The sequence below is a fragment of the Salvelinus alpinus genome, chromosome 25 (assembly GCF_045679555.1).
Source record: "Salvelinus alpinus chromosome 25, SLU_Salpinus.1, whole genome shotgun sequence".
NCBI classification, from domain to species: domain Eukaryota; kingdom Metazoa; phylum Chordata; class Actinopteri; order Salmoniformes; family Salmonidae; genus Salvelinus; species Salvelinus alpinus.
This window is the reverse complement of record NC_092110.1, coordinates 8,479,799-8,497,676: the sequence shown is the minus strand read 5'-3', so window position 1 is coordinate 8,497,676 and position 17,878 is coordinate 8,479,799. Positions and strand designations below refer to the sequence as shown.

Genomic DNA, 17,878 nt, shown 5'->3' with positions numbered 1-17,878 from the left:
GGTTGTTGAGGGAGGACTGTATTGGCATTTGATCACGTGATGTCATAGCGCCATTTCGGATTATTTTATTTCAAATTCAAAATAACCAACACTTCTTATGTCTAACTTCACCGCACATATTCAGCTAGCAAGGCTATATTGTGGAAACGAAAGCTGCGTGCCAATGTCGGACACTGTCACTGTTCAGTCCGATTTTGCCAACACCGTCGTGTATTGGCTAGCAAACTAATTACAAAAGTTTATTTAAAAAATATTCAAATATTTGTCTCATTGTCAGACATAGTTTGCAAACATTTCCCTCTATATTTTAATCTAAAATCATGTAGCAGCTATCTTCTTGCCATGTGTACAACCATATGCTTCAGAGGTTGTTGTTCACTTGCAGTAGAATGCTATGCAAATTTGCAATGGGAGAGCCAATCCACTAGTTTTCCTACATTTACCGCGCATTGACCTTCAGGGCAGCTACTGGGCTCGTTTGAGTGGTAAGGCTAAAGCAACCGACTGTTATTTTAATTTAACTAGGCAAGTCAGTTAAAAACAAATTCTTATTTACAATGATGGCCTGGAATACCTCTAACCTGAGTGGTGCAGTGGTCTAAGGCACTAGGTAACATAGCATTCCTCTCTGTTTGAGCCGGGTGTTTGAGTAGGCTAAACTAGCTAGCTGCATTCGCTAGCTAAGTAAGTGAAAGTAAAACTTAAAAAAAAATGAAATCTAGCTCTCTCTCGCTTTCTTGCTTCTCCTTCATTTTTTAAGAAATTAATTTGTAAAAATAAATTTCAACTATTGTCTTTCTCTCTCTTTGAGTCAACTACTCACCACATTTTATGCACTGCAGTGCTAGCTAGCTGTAGCTTATGTTTCAGTACTAGATTCATTCTCTGATCCTTTAATTCGGTGGACAAGAGCTCTGATAGGTTGGAGGATGTCCCTCGGAAGTTGTCATAATTACTGTGTAAGTCTATGGAAGAGGGTGAGAACAACGAGCCTCCTAGGTTTTGTATTGAAGTCAATGTACCTAGAGGAGGACGTAAACTAGCTGTCCTCCAGCTACACCATGGTGCTACCCTACAGAGTGCTGCGAAGCTACTGTAGACCTTCATTGCAAAACAGTATGTTTTAATAAATTATTTGGTGACGTGAATATATTTAGTATAGTTTTATCTAAAAAGGATAACTTTAATGTTTCATTATTTTTATTTTTATGAAATTCACTGAGGATGGTCCTCCCCTGATGTACACACAATTATAATTTAAGTACGTGAGTGTGTGATATGGGGGTTGAAGACATGTTTATTTCAACATTATAAAGAAAGACTTTCATAAACAATGGCATGTTGCAGGGAAATACACTTTGGATGCACCTCCTGAGTGGCACAGCAGTCTAAGGCACTGCATTTCAGTGTTAGAGGAACCATTCCAGGCTGTATTACAACCAGCCATGATGGGAAGTCCCATAGGGTAGTGCACAATTGGCCCAGTGTCGTCGGGGGTTTATTTATTTAACTAGACAAGTCAGTTAAGAACAAATTCTTATTTACAATGACCGAGTACCCCGCCGTAAAACCTGGACAACACTGGGAAAATTGTTCCCCACCCTATGGGACACACAATCACAGACAGATGTGATACAACCTGGATTGGAACCAGAGACTCTTGTGACACCTCTTGCATTGACATGCAGTTGGCTGTCCAACAGTGCAACTCTTCCAAGTCAAGGTAAGCTTTTGGTTTTATTAATTTATTTCCACCGGGGCCTGCCGGTGTAACTGCTAATCTGCTTGCTAACTGTACACTGTACTGCATGAGTGTAGCGGGTTTAGCAAAGTGTTAGTTCTAGTAGCTATGTTGCCTAGATGTTAGCTAATATGGTGACAACAGTGTAGGCTGTGTGTAGCGGTTAGCGGTTATGATATGAAGATTTGGCTTGTAAAGTTTTTTTTGCCAGGTCACAGACAGCTGATGTATTGTGCACTGAAGTCCACAAGCGAAGGGAAAAGGTGAGAGGAGGAGAGCGCGTAGATGCGAGAAAGAATTATCCAACGATCTAAGGGCTCATGCTGTTTGTATGTGGCTGCTTTGAAAGTGAACTGTGTTTGGGTGTGATCAATGGTGTATTCATTCAGCCGATTCTGTTGAAAAACATTTTTTAAACGGAAGCAAACGGAACAAAACAGGGATAAACATAACTAAATTTGTCCAATAGAAAATCCTGTTTTTAACTGTTGGACTAATGATTACATCCTAGATCAGCTAGATGCAGGCAAGATTGTGAAAGGCGGTCTTGAATGTGTCATTGTCTGTCACCTTGATTACTAAGATGTCTCTCGACCTGGCACCTACGATGTAGACTTTCATTCATAAGCTAGGTTGTAGCAACCTTATGATGGGTAATGGAAAATTTGAGTATCGTGTAGTAGCCTAAATCTATCGATCCTACATTGAGCTGAGTGAATGGAATATGAATGGCAGTCATCCAATATGCTGTAATAGAAATAAGGCCATGTTCATAAAAACAATAGTCGTCCTCCATCTTAAACGGCACCGACCACCACTGGTGTACATTGTACAATCAATTTAGAGAGTGAGAGAGAGAGCCTCATATCACATTCATTTCTATATATCCACTGTATACATGAATCCCAGAAAAGTTTGTTCCTGTTTTAGTCACGTCTTTGGTCACGTTCACATGGGTCAAACAAAAACACCTGAATGATTGGTTGACTATAGAGCCTCCCACAATGCAGGCGATGGCTGCAGGATGAAGTTGGTGAAGAGCAACTGCAGAAACTTGATCACATGATTTATGAACGTTTATGCAGTCTACTTGTCGGCGCAAGTCTGACAATCTTTATCTCCATAATGCAGTGACCAATGATGGTCACCGACTTGACAAAAGCGATCCGCTCGAACGCGCCCACTCTCTCTTCAGTCTTCTCTGTATACAAAGTGGGGATAAAACTTTCCTTGAAGAGATTCCCTAAAAACACGCCACTTCGATACAGCTGTGACTTTTTCGTAGCAGGTTAGAAGAATTAACGTGGTAGGTTAGGAGAATTAGGTTAAGGTTAGGTAAAGGGTTAGGCTTAGCGGAAATGCTCACCTAACCTGTGTCGAAGTGGTGTTTTTAGGGAGTCTCGTCATTGAATGTGCTCATGGTAGTTGGCAAACCAAATATCCAGACAATAAAAAGAGAAATTGGTTTGATGGTTTGCAAAGCAAAGTGTGTGATGAAGTGTGATTTTGCCCTAGCTTTGCCAAGAGGCAGTGCTTGACTTTGGCAGGAGTTCACCAAAGCTGAGTACGAGCACCTCGAATTTTCAACTGCTTGAGTTCCTGCACCTCTTATAGAATATTATCTCAAAAGTATTGTGGTTCCTGCACCTAAATATAAACAGTCCCTGCACCCATAATCTTTTGGGGACAGATTCATGCTTACTTCTGGGTAACCGAGATTACTGCACCCAAAATGAGTACCGGCACCTATTTCAGTCCACGTCAAGCACTGCCAATAGGTTATGATGGTGTTGTTGGACGAATGTTGTTACGAGCATATTTTTATCCCAGTCATCTAATTAATTCAGACATATTTCCTGCCTAGTCATGACATCAGTCCTCAATGTTTCATACACCAGAACCAAGCAGGGTGACTTGGACAAATAGGCTAGCCTGAAGTGTGGAGTCAGTCCACACCGAATAGAGAAATGGAGTGATATTCCGTTTGGATTCCAGGCTTCAAATTGGCAGTTTTTCCTTTGCCTGTGACTTTCCCTGTTAATCCTCTCCTGTCATTCCACCCTATTCCCTCTTTCCCTTTCTCTCTCTTTCTCACTATGCTTTTTCCATGTCAAATGAGCACATAACTTGTGAGTCTGTATGGAACATTTATTTCAGTATGTGATCATGAGAGAATATTAAATAACCTGGTATTCATTCTCCTTATACAGTATATTCATTAATTTACTGTTTTAGATTAATTTCCTTTAGAGAAAGCATTGTCTTACATTAACAAAGTCTTACATTTTAAATATAAAACCTTTAAGACTTTAACACAGCAATTAAATCAGCATTACATTACCTTAATGAAAAGAGGTAGACCAATAAGTGCCAACATCGACAACAATTAGACAAAAGTTAGACAGCAATATTCCTTGGTTTTAGTTACAATCACTTAGGCCATAGTCACAAATAAATTCAAATCACCTCTCAATCGACTATCATTTCTAGGCATCAACGTAGTCTGAGTTCCCGCATATCACCCCTGCGTCCTCGTAATGGGCACAGTTATGCATACCTACGCCTGTGTGTTGACAGTCCAGCAGGCTCTCCTCTGTGCCCTCACACTGCACATCGTCCAGAAGAATCCGGAGACTCTTCCCTTCTCCAAACTCAGAGTGCTTGGATGCCTTCAGGGCGAATCGGAACCCCAGCTGCCGACAAACCACTGCCGCGTTTTTCGTATTCCACAGGTCGTCGCACACCGTACCCCACTCCCCGTTGGCGAAGATCTCCACCCTCCCCCGGTCGTCCCGCCCCTGCTCATCCCCCGCCAGTCTCACCGCCCCGCTCTGAGGCACGGCTGCCGGCGCTAACCCGCTCTCCGACCGGTGCTTGCCCTTCTTTCGTCGGTTTTTCCGTCGTGTGTGCCTGGGCGGTTTGGTTGTAGTTTGAGGCAGTGTGGTGGTGACGACGGCAGCCTCTTGCTCCTTTAGAATGTCCATGAGCTCCTGAAGCCAGTCCTTGTCGGACTCGATTACTGCGGACTCAGTGGGATGGGGTCTGACGGGCTCTTCTGGCGGGGAGAGCTTTTGATGCTTGGTCGGTAGTTCAACTCCTGTTAATGCTGTGGAATAGAAGAACAGGTCAGATTTAGGATAACTACACGGAATGTCCTAATGAATAGATCTGGGAGATGAAGTTATATTTAGCATGTAGGCCTATCCACAGTGTTATAAAAGTGTAATATGTGTCACGGCCGTCAAAGGAAGTGTACCAAAGCGCAGCGTGGTGAGCGTACATATTCCTTTTATTTAGGTGACGCCAACAAAAACAATAAACAATACAAAACAACCGTGAAGCTTAAGGGCTATGTGCCACAAACAAAGTTAACTTCCCACACAGAAAGGAGGGAAGAGGGCTACCTAAGTATGGTTCCCAATCAGAGACAACGATAGACAGCTCTCCCCGATTGAGAACCATACCCGGCCAAAACAAAGAAATACAAAAACATAGAAAATAGAACATAGAATGCCCACCCAAATCACACCCTGACCAAACCCAAAATAGAGACATAAAAAAGCTCTCTAAGGTCAGGGCGTGACAATATGAATCTGGCAATCTGAGGCCTTATGCCTAAAATGTCTCTCAAAGCGAGATCTAGTGACATAAGTGTTTAATTGAGCAAAGGGAGCTAAATATAATGAACAAAATAAAAGCAGACGGACTGAGATGAATGTTGAAAGCCAGCATACTCACTTTCTTTTGGCCTGAACTTGATGAGCTTGCTCTTCACTCTGACAGGCAGTGGGTCATAGTGACATTGTCTTGGCGGTGCCCGTCTAAAACAGACAAAATACCAAAAGTTCTCAGCTCAGCAGGGAAGAAAACTAAATCAGAGGGTGAGAAGTCAAAGTTTCACCCCAGTTTCATCAGCCTCTGTTGAGACTTCAGCTCTTTAGATGTATTTGATTCGCTTTCAGCTGGTCTCCCTCCCAGAATGAGGCTGAAGGCCTACTCTTCTTTTCCCTTTTTCCAAACATTGCTGTGGTAGAGAGTAATTCAAATCAGCTTCATGAGCGAGTGAGAAACAAATAACTTGACACAACAGTATAGTGCTGCAGCCAACAGAGAGCAAAAGAGAGGGTATGCAAGCAAGAGAGTGAGATCATGCGGCCAAGACTGTTTAGACCTAAGTCAGTGAGAGAGAGATTTAGATAAAAGGGCATTCACACTGCTCCAACACCCTTTATTTTTTTCTGTTTGTTCTTTCTCTTCTTTCACCTAGAAATCTGGAGAAAGGAAGAGTGAGCCGACCCCGACAGAGGGTAAGAAAATCTCAATGATCACCAAAACAGAAATAGAATGCCGTTCATTAGCAGTTATGCTATAAGAACAAAGAACACACAGAGAAACAGAATGTACAATGTAAATCAGATTAAGAACTACAGACAGAAAGATTACGATGCGGCACATTCTTCTAACTTAAAATAGGTCAGTAATCATGAACAGATGCTTAACATGTTTTAGTGATTTTGTTTTGTCTTTGTCTCTTTTTAAAAGTGTGTCTATGACGGTAATGCTAGGCTTCTGCCATCTTCAAGAGAAAAGCAGAAGGCCACGACACTTTGTTTAAGGCCACGACACTTTCACCTTACCAAACATTGTGGCAGGGTCAGGCTGTTGAAAATACAGATTGTGGCTTTAAATCCTTACCTTGAGGGATCCACCAGTTTGTAAACAACACCGGTGGGAGATGTGGCACTGGGCACTCCAGTCGACATGAAGTACAGTTCTCCTGTTCAGACAGAAAAATGAACATTTCACATAATTTGGTAATCTAGCTGGTTTCAGTGGCGATTCTCCATTGAGCATGCTTTTTAGTCCAGGACTAAACTTAATCTTGGTTTGGGAAACTGGCCTTAAATGTGTGTAGCCTAGAGATCTGATGCTTAAAAAACCTTTTCCATTGCCTGTGACCATGGGCAAACAAAAAGAGGTGTAATGTGACTCCTCCTACCTGCCTCGTCCTCAGCGAATGAGATAATGTACTGGTAGTAGTTGTTTATGAGGCCAGGAAAGGCACAGGTCAAACCAATGCCCATACAGATCTCATGGTAGTTCCACTGACCCGTGTCCTTATTCTCCTGGAGGCTCATCATACGCCTATAGGGAGGAGATACTACATTAAATGTTATTTTGAATTTCTTTCATTTGCAGTATGCTTTCCTTATAGACTATAAATAAAAACATGAAACACAACTTTTGAAACATAAGAAAATACACCTGCTACTGTGTATCCAGAAAGAATTCAGACCCCTGGACTTTTCCCACATTTTGTTACATTACAGCCTTATTCTAAAATGGATTCAATAGTCCCCCCCCCCCCCTCATCAATCTACACACAATACTCCATAATGACAAAGCAAAAACCGATTTTTAGCCATTTTTGCAAATGTATAAAATAAAACAAATCTGACTCTTAACTCAGAACTTTGTTGAAGCACCTTTGGCAGCGATTACAGCCTCGAGTCTTCTTGGGTATGACGCTACAAGCTTGGCACACCTGTATTTGGGGAGTTTCTCCCATTCTTCTCTGAAGATCCTCTCAAGCTCTGTCAGGTTTTTTGGGGAGCGTTACTGCACAGCTATTTTCAGGTCTCTCCAGAGATGTTTGATCGGGTTCAAGTCCGGGCTCTGGCTGGGCCACTCAAGGACATTCAGAGACTTGTCCCGAAGCCACTCCTGCATTGTCTTGGCTGTGTGCTTTGGGTTGGTGTCCTGTTGGAAGGTGGACCTTTGCCCTCAGTCTGAGGTCCTAAGCGCTCTGAAGCAGGTTTTCATTAAGGATCTCCCTGTACTTTGCTCCGTTCATCTTTGCCTCGATCCTGACTAGTCTCACAGTCCCTGCCGCTTAAAAACATACCCACAGCATGATGCTGCCACCACCATGTTTCACCGTAGGGATGGTGCCAGGTTTCCTCCAGACGTGACACTTCGCATTCAGGCCAAAGATTTCAATCTTGGTTTCATCAGACCAGATCATCTTCTTTCTCATGGTCTTGAGAGTCTTTAGGTGCCTTTTGGCAAACTCCAAGTGGGCTGTCATATGTATTTTACTGAGGAGTGGCTTCCGTCTGGCCACTCTACCATAAAAGCCTAATTGGTGGAGTGCTGCAGAGATGGTTGTCCTTCTGGAAGGTTCTCCCATCTCCACAGAGGAACTCTAGAACTCTGCCAGAGTGACCATTGGGTTCTTGGTCACCTCCCTGACCAAGGCACTTCTCCCTGACCAAGGCACTTCTCCCCCGTTTGCTCAGTTTAGGAAGAGTCTTGGTGGTTCCAAACTTCTTCCATTTAAGAATGATGGAGGCCACTGTGTTCTTGGGGACCTTCAATGCTGCACACATTTTTTGGTACCCGTCCCCAGATCTGTGCCTCTACACAATCTTGTCTAAGAGCTCTACGGACAATTCCTTCGACCTCATGGCTTGGTTTTTGCTCTGACATGCACTGTTAACTGTGGGACCTTATATAGACGTGTGTGCCTTTCCAAATCATGTCCAATCAATTGAATTTACCACAGGTGTACTCCAATCAAGTTGTAGAAACAGCTCAAGGATGATCAATGGAAACAGGATGCACCTGAGCTCAATTTTAAGTCTCATAGTAAAGGGTCTGAATACTTATGTAAATAATTTCAGGTTTTTAGATTTAATAAATTAGCCAAATTTTCGAAAAACCTGTTTTCGCTTTGTCATTATGGGTGTGTAGATTGCTAAGGATTTTTTTTATTTCATCTATTTTAGAATAAGGCTATACCGTAATAAAATTTGGAAAAAGTCAAGGGGTCTGAATACTTTCCGAAGGCACTGTATATGGACTCAAACATCTATAAACACTTTTAGGATTGGATTTAAAACGGTGAACACAGTACAGTAAGGAGCCTTACCCGCTCATGAAGTCTCCAAATATGTACATGCCGTTCAGATTGGGGTATTCACACCCTCTGTACACATATCCGCCAGTCACAGACTTGCCCATCTTGTGAGGGTAGGCATAAATGGGGAGTACATCATCTGGAAGAGAACAGGAGGAAGAGATATAAGACGTATTTTTTAAATGAAGGAAATTGTGCAGAGCCTGTGATTTTCCAGAAATCCTGGTTAAATTCATGGATTCCCTGCTTATTCCCACCTGAGCACTTCCCCTCTAAGCACATTATGACCCTGGAGAATGGCGTTCAACCCCTACATCCACCCTTCCAATCTCTTCCCACTCTGGTTCCATTACTGTCTAAGGATAAATAAAGTACAGTATTCAAGATATTTTAAAACAGGAAGAAAAAAAAACTGAAGGAAGTCACAGAACAAAACACACTGAGACCTTCATCTCCCAGTGACCCACAGGATGCCGGCATGACAATGAGCATTGGAGCTGGTTATGCAGCACAAACTGATCTTGGATCAGGCTACAGAATTCCCACCTAGAGAGCTGTTGGCGCACAGCTTCTTGTCATAACAGGAGAAGCCCTCTTTGGCCCTCCAGCCGTAGTTCCTTCCCTTCTCTATGATGTCGATCTCCTCAAACTTATTCTGGCCCACGTCCCCGCAGAAGATACGGCCCTTCCCCTCCTTCGTCAGAGGGTCCCCACGGTCCACAGAACACCTCCATGGGAGAAACAAGAACAAGTCGACCAACAAAACTACTTAAGTGACTACAACTAGATTACACTTCATCACCAAGTTATTACTCCTTTATTCAGTGCAGTACTGTAAAGTCTCACCACACTTATTTTTTGTCAAGGTATATAAAGTGTAAGGAAGTATAATGTTTCATGAAGTAAGCATATCATGAAAATGTTGAAAAAAAGGGGGCACCTCCACATGTTGCGCGCCCCGTAAGCGTAGACCTCAGGGCGCGCCCCGCGCTCATGCACAAATGGGTTGTCAGAAGGGATCCTGTACAGGGGACCCCTATCATTGTCATCGACATTGATACGGAGCACTTTGCCTAACAGGGCTGACCTGGAGAAGAGAGGAGTATAAACTTGGAACATCTTTCTGAGAGTATGATTATTGTCTTTGCGGTTTACCTAGTAACTTATTATTAGCAACTGTGTTAATGGTACAGCTGTAACTAATTGTTAAAAAGTTATATGAGTCGATGCCATAAGATGGTATCATGAATGAGAGTTCCATGTCTTTTTTCTTCTTCTCTCACTTGTTCTGAGCATTTCCATATTTCCCAAAGGGGTCTCCAGCCATGCCCCCGTCTCCAGTGAATATGTACAGGTATCCGTCATCAGCAAACATCACCATTCCTCCGTTGTGATTGGAAGCAGGCTCATCAACCTCCAGAATGATCCTGAGAAGGTGTTTGAGACAGAGACAGATACGAGACAGACAATTCAGTGCGGTAGCGCCCATCTCTCTGAGGTACAATAATTATGGGAAAAATACTGCTTATCCAAGCACTTTGTTGGTGGCGGGAACTCATCTTATCCACCTCTAATGTGTAATATCTACCATGTGTTATGCACAACAGTAATAATTTTAGGCCTACTACTACACATTGGTGTAGATATATGTCCAGCTGTATGCAAAACCTATTGTACTGTAAATCCATTCCGCATCCCTTGAGTCTTCATAACAACAGCAAAGCCCAACTACCTTGGTGATGGACACCACAGCAGCCATTTTGGGGCAAGAGCTCAACACAGGTTTCAACCCCAAATGGCACCTTTTCCCCTATATAGTGTACTACTTTTGACCAGAGCCGGCCTTTGGTCGAAAGTAGTGCTCTATATATAGGGAATAGGGTGCCATTTGGGAGTCATAACTGTTTAGTTTAGTTTATTTATTTTATTTTTACAGGGACAGTGTACATTAATCAACGTTTCAGTAAAAGTGCCGGTTTTAACCAGCCGGCTAATTTTCAACCGCAGTCCCTGGGCAGGTTATTAAAAACAATTACAATATAGACAATCATTGAGCAGTGTGCAAACGCAGAGCAACATAGGACAAGCAAGACATAGCGTACAGACAGAGCAACATAGAACAAGCAAGACGTAGCATACAGACAGAGCAACATAGAACAAAAAGCAGCAAGACAAAATTCATAAAAGCAACAAAGTGTTTCCACACCTCACAAGCTACAGACCACATGGAAAGCGGCAATACACAGCTAGGGATTATGTTCACAAATCTGATTGACCTTTAGCCATGTCTTCGTGCATTTTGTGAAAGTGTGATAGGTGGTGCAGTTATGTGTGTCTGATGGCAGTGTGTTCCAGACATGGGAAGCTCTCACAGAGAAAGCGGATTTACTAAAGGTGCTTTTCTTTAAGGGAACTATACAGTCACCTCTCGTGGCAGACCTTGTGGATCTGCTGCCATATGTTTGGGTTTCTGTTCAACAAAAATACTGAGTGGAGGGGAGCCAGGCCATTTAGGATCTTGAATACAAGACATGTGTCGGTGTATTGCACAAGATTTTCCCAACTCAGGAGCTCATGCTTTCTGAGGATGTAACAGTGATGATGGCTACTGTACCTCTCAGATGTGTGGTCCACCACGTTCATGTCGCCGGGGGAGACGCGGAACTCGCTGACCCTGATCCTCTCGTCGAAGCCGATCTCCACGGAGTAGTACACATACAGCTTCCCATTGTACTTATAGTTGGGGTGAAAGGTCAGGCCGAGGAAGCCCCTCTCATCCCCCTCCCAAGGTGACGTCAGAACAGCCTTGGTGATGTTCAAGAAGGGCTTCTCCAGCTTGGAGCGGTCAGGCAGGTACGTCCACACCAGGCCCACCTACGATATGATAATAACTTTATTGTCCATTTACATGGAAATATATTTTGTGAGGTCAGCATACACATACAAAAAAATGCCCAAAATCTATACACTATTGGCCGGTTTCCCAAACATAGATTACGACTAGTCTCTATTCTCTATTGAAATAACTTTTTAGTCCAGGACTAGACTTAATCTGTGTCTGGGAAACCGGCACTATAATACCACAATGCAATACAACAACTCTGGAAAGTGACCACAAACACACCTGTTCGGCTATAAAGAAGCGGTGCGTGCCATCGTTGGCGTGCACCATGGCCAGGGGGTTCCGCAGCCCGTTGGCTACTTCCTCCAGACAGAGCTGCAGGCAGCCCTCGGGGTCGGCCCGGACGTGGCCCAGGTTCTGCGTCAGCTGCTCATTGCTGAGGAGGTGTGGGTAGCAGTAGTCTGGGTCCTCCAGCTCCAGGTGCTGGCAGAAATGGACCTGGTCCGGCTCGGCTCGGGCTAGCTGCAGGTCGTCAGAGAGCAAGGTGATGGTGGAACGGCATTTGAGCCAGAACTGAGAGCAGTAGTCAGGGCAGAGGCCAGGGAGGGTTCTGATGGGGGTACTGGGGTCCTCTGCATCAAAGAGGTGAGCTGCATATGGAGAGCATTCCTGAAGGAGGGGAGAAAGAAGGAAAAGGAGGAGAGAAATGTGAGGAGTGAGGGACCAAACAAACTATTTCATTTGTGCAGCCCCCATGTCCTGTTAGACAATCGCCTTGTTCTGTGAAGAACATACACTTTCGATTTGAGGAGATACGCTTGTTATGACAACATGCATTTTTATCATGCAGTGATTGACAAACAGCGCTACAAGGACATACATTGTTAATTTGTTATTATGCATTCTATTACGCAATTATGCACTGTAATAATGCACGTCAGATCGGACTATTTTATCTCATTGGATGAATGTGCGGGTGTATAAAAAGTATATGCCTTTACAAACATGCCTGTGCTAGCCAATAATAGCTGGATGATGTAATTCTGAAAACAAAACCATGTATCGACCTTTACCCGTTCTTTGCTTACCTGGCAGAGAAGGTCCTGCACGTACCCAGCACAGTTGGCATATCCATAATTGTCGAAATTGTCCATGATCTTATAGAATTTTGCCAACAATTCCTGGTCCTTCGCTGAGTCGCAGCAGCCGAAGTTCCTGTACATTGCGCAGAACTGGAGGTCCTCTTGAGGCTTGAAGGGGGGCTTGAAATCCAAGCATTGTGGGTGTAAGGACACAGGTGCTATCCAAAATCCCAACAAATATAACCCAATGAACGGCGAGTGCCTGACACGGCCGAGGATATCACAAAAATACCACATTCTGCCGTTACGGGTCACCCGGTGCCATCAGAAAGTTATGCAAACCAGCGAAAAACGAGACTGCTCCGGTTCGACTGTCCTGTGGACGCTTTGTCTCGTGTGTGGTTGGTTCACTGAACTTTGCTCTGAAGATTTAATCATCAACGTTCGACGGGTTGCAGTCCGTTTTATTTGCTATTCCACCACGCAAAGTATCTGTCTTAAAGGCTACTTTGTTGTCCTCATGCTACACCGCAAATTATCCAGTGTTAAATCAACACTGACAGAGTTACATTGGGTCCACACTTTTCAGTGTTAAATTAACACACTGCTCAGTTTAAAGCCTTATTTGCATATTTCCCAGAGTGCCTTGCATTTCGAGTGAATTTGGGATTTTTGTATGTCTAGGTAATGTAGGTTTATGGTGGCCTGAATTGGTTCCCAATCAGAGACAGCTGTTTATCGTTGTCTCTGATTGGGGATCCTATTTAGGTTGCCATTTTCCATTTAGGTTTTGTGGGTAGTTGTCTATGTGGAGTTGCATGTCAGCACTCGTTCTATTTAGCTTCATGTTAGTTTGTTCAGTGTTCTTCCTTTATTAAAAGAAGAATGTATTCATATCACGCTGCGCCTTGGTCTCCTCAATATGACGAACGTGACAATTTTGTTCTATTATTAATGTAAAATGAACAGCTGTACAGAAAGACTCATGTGAAGGCCAAATTACAGAGGAGGAACTTTTTCATGCAATTAAAGCCTTTAAGACTGGGAAAACTCCAGGGTTGGATGGCGTACCAGTGGAGGTACTATAGACAGGTGTGTGCCTTTCCAAATCATGTTCAATCAATTCAATTTACCACAGGTGGACTCCAATCAAGTTGCAAAAATGTCTAAAAACCTGTTTTCGCTTTGTCATTATGAGGTATTGTGTGTAGATTGATGAGGAAAAAAATGTATGTAATCCATTTTAGAACAAGGCTGTAACGTAACAAAGTGGAAAAAAATCAAGGGGTCTGAATACTTTCCGAATGCACTGTATACCACACCTTTTTTGATATACTCAGAGGACCGTTATTAGCATGTTTTAACCACTCCTACAAAAATGGCAGATTATCAGATACTCAACAAGAAGGTCTGATTGAATTATTACTGAAACAGAATCCAAGTGGTAAATATAAAGATCTGGTCCATTTAAAAAAATGTGAGACCCTTACACTTCAGTGTAGTGATGCCACAATTCTAACAAAATGCATAGCGCATAGAATTAAAAAGGTATTGTCGGATATTATTCATCCTAATCAGACAGGTTTTTTACATGGACAATACATTGCAGATAATATAAACTGGAAACAATAGAACACTATGAAGTATTTGGGAAACCAGTTCTGGTATTCATAGCTGACTTTATATTTCAATTTTGGAGAATCTCTTATAAAATGGGTTAAAGTTATGCATTGTAGCCCTAGGTGTAAAATAGTAAATAATGGCTACTGCTCAGAAAGTATTAAACTGTCAAGAAGAGTAAAACAAGGTTGTCCACTTTCGGCATATCTATTTATTATGGCCATCAAAATGTTAGCTGTTAAAGTCAGATCGAACAATAATATCAAGTGGTTAGAAATCAATGGCTTTTAAACAAAGGTGTCATTGTACGCTAATGATTCATGCTTTCTTTTAAATCCACAATTTGCATCCCTCCACAGCCTCATAGAGGATCTAGATACTTTTTCTAACCTCTCTGGATTACAATCAAATTGTGATACGTGTACTATATTACTTATTGGATCACAACATTTTGTAACTTTTACATTACTGTGTAATTTACCAATAAAATAGTCTGACGTGATGCAGACATACTCGGTATACATATCCCGAAAGAAAGAAATGATCTCACTACAATACATTTGAAAGTTAGAAAGTTAGCAGAAATATATATAATTTTGCTACCATGAAAAGGAAAATACCTGTTTATTAGTGGAAAAATCACCCTGATTAACTCTTTAGTCATATCACAGTTGACCTATTTGCTTATGGTCTTACCTACACCTAGCGACCTGTTTAAATTATATGAGAAAAAAATATTCAATTTTATTTGGAACGGCAAGCCAGACAAAATTAAACAGGCCTATTTATATAATGAATATGAATTCAGGAAGGGAGAAATTATTAAATATTAAAGCATTAGACTTCTCAATAAAGGCATCAGTCATACAAAAGTTATTCTTAAATCCGAACTGGTTCCCTAGCAGATTAGTAAGAATGTCTCGCCCAATGTTCAAGAATGGCCTTTTCCCCTATATTATATTAGAAAATGAAATCATCTCCAAAATATCGCTATAATTGTAAAACAAGCCATAGTTGCAATTTGGTTGCAATTTCAGTTTAATCCACCAGAAAAGACAAAACAAATAATACAACAAATATTGTGGTTAAACTCAAATATACTAATTGATTAAAAAAAGCATTATAAGAAATTACAATTGAAAAAAATATAATCTTTGTAAATTATATCAGAAATACGACTGGTGGAGTTATGTCACACATGCAGCTAACAAAAATATATGGAAATGTCTGCTCTATCCAAAATTACAACCAACTAATTGCAGCATTACCGCAAAAAATGGAAGAGGCAAGTGGAAGGGGGAAAAAGTAAGTAACTTGTCTGTTGGTTCTGCATTTAAAGACCCAAATTGGTTAAAGAAGACCCCCGGATCATCACCGATCCTCCACCAAATTTCAAAGTGGGTGCGAGACCTGGAGAGGCCTACAAGCCACAGTGTCTCGCACTCACTGTGAAATTTGGAGGAGGATCGGTGATGATCTGGGGGTGCTTCAGAGAGGCTGGAATCGGGCAGATTTGTCTTTGTGAAGGACGTATGAATCAAGCCACGTACAAGGTTGTCCTGGAAGAAAACTTGCTTCCTTCTGCTCTGACAATGTTCCCCAACTCTGAGGATGGGTTTTTCCAGCAGGACAAAGCTCCATGCCACACAGCCAGGTTAATCAAGGTGTGGATGGAGGACCACCAGATCAAGACCCTGTCATGGCCAGCCCAATCTCCAAGCCTGAACCCCATTGAAAACCTCTGGAATGTGATCTAGAGGAAGATGGATGGTCACAAGCCATCAAACAAAGCCGAGCTGCTTGAATTTTTGCACCAGGAGTGGCATAAAGTCACCTAACATCAATGTGAAAGACTGGTGGAGAGCATGCCAAGGCACATAAAAGCTGTGATTGAAAATCAGGGTTATTCCATCAAATATTGATTTCTGAACTCTTCCTAAGTTAAAACAGTAGTATTGTGTTGAATATAAACGTATTTTCTTTGCATTATTCGAGGTCTGACAACACTGCATCTTTTTTTGTTATTTCGACCAGTTGTCATTTTCTGCAAATAAATGCTCTAAATGACAATATTTTTATTTGGAATTTGGCATAAATGTTGTCAGTAGTTTATAGAATAAAACAAAAATGTTCATTTTACCCAAACACATACCTATAAATAGTAAAACCAGAGAAACTGATCATTTTGCAGTGGTCTCCTAATTTTTTCCAGAGCGGTTCATATATATGTATGTATTTACAAAAAAATATATGAGGGATTGGAAATGATGCAGACAATTACATTGATGGAAGCTACAATCTATCAGCAGTATTAAAGCTGATCTACCCACTAAAAAAATATAGTTAAAAAAATATATTTTAAAACACCAAAACAGGTTATTTTACACCAATGAGTGCTAATTTAACACTTACAGATTGAATTTAACACCTGAATCAACACTAGAAATGTTAAACTGAAAAATCAACACTAGGTAACACCGGCCAATTTGCTGTGTACTTGTCCTGTCCCCGTCTGGAGAAATGCCATGGCTTATTTTGCTATTTCATCTCTTCTATAGTTATGCTTGACCACAGACGTAACTAAGTCATCTTTGCACCACTATTCATATCCCCTACAGTACCAGTCAAAAGTTTGGACACACCTACTCATTCAAGGGTTTTTCTTTATTTGTACTATTTTCTACATTGTAGAATATTAGTAAAGACATCAAAACGATTAAATAACAAATATGGAATCATGTAGTAACCAAAAAAGTGTTAAACAAGTCAAAACATATTTGAGATTCTTCAAAGTAGCCACCCTTCACGTTGATGACAGATTTGCACACTCTTGACAACATAGAAAATAGTACAAATACAGAAAAACCCTGGAATGAGTAGGTGTGTCCAAACTTTTGACTGGTACTGTATATGCCTTAAGACCCGCACAAAACATACAGTAACAGGAGAGGAAGTCATGGTATCAGTCCTGTCTGAAACATTAGTTCAGTGTTTTCAGACAAGCATCATGACATTGGGAAGAGGCCTAATGCAATAAGAAGCAAAGAAACACAAGGGAAGTTGACACTTTAGTGAGAGACTTCCATTGGTGTCTGCTTGTCTCTCGAGGACAAGCTAAATATGACTTAATAAAGGCTGTTGTCATTTCCCCTAGCTATTATTATTATCTGTCAGTTAATTAAATACACTCTTATTAATTCATTTTTTAAAATATAAATATGGTAATGTGTTATTATGTTCCACATGGATGGAAATAATAGATATGTCTAATTCCACACAACAAAAATAAAAGTCTTCGTTCTTTGACAGAACAATTTTTTTCTAGAATTATTTGTTTTTGGTCTAGATATTCTTAGGAATGTCGTTGTTTCAGCATTGCATGATGGGGTTTTGCAACAATATATCCTATTGTGGTGTAGCATGATGGAATTCAAACATTTCTACAATTGCCTTGTTGCTACAGTGTTGCAGTTTTTGGTGTATTGTTGCCTTTGCCACTAGATGGCAACCTGTTCACACAATATTCTTGAAATATTGTTTTGTCGCACAATGTCCCATCACGCCCCAATCCCATGGCCCCACAATTTATTGAACTTTAGTAAACTATCAACCATTTTCAAGTAATGTTATCATAATATTATTATTGATCATAATCTTGATTATCAGCTTTTAAG

At 41.4% G+C, this 17,878-nt stretch overlaps 1 protein-coding gene across 1 annotated transcript; it reads right to left on the bottom strand.

The window, feature by feature from the left end:
- Window positions 1-3,875: 3,875 nt before the first annotated feature.
- Window positions 3,876-13,158, bottom strand: LOC139553290 (HHIP-like protein 1). The gene is made up of 11 exons (XM_071365466.1): window positions 12,591-13,158; window positions 11,785-12,171; window positions 11,275-11,534; window positions 9,944-10,087; window positions 9,601-9,747; window positions 9,207-9,388; window positions 8,673-8,799; window positions 6,741-6,886; window positions 6,437-6,518; window positions 5,480-5,562; window positions 3,876-4,847 (listed from the first exon to the last, which is right to left on the bottom strand). Exons 1-11 carry the CDS (start codon window positions 12,879-12,881, stop codon window positions 4,228-4,230), a joined length of 2,469 nt encoding a protein of 822 aa, XP_071221567.1. The 5' UTR covers window positions 12,882-13,158; the 3' UTR covers window positions 3,876-4,227.
- Between the last annotated feature and the right edge of the window lie 4,720 nt (window positions 13,159-17,878).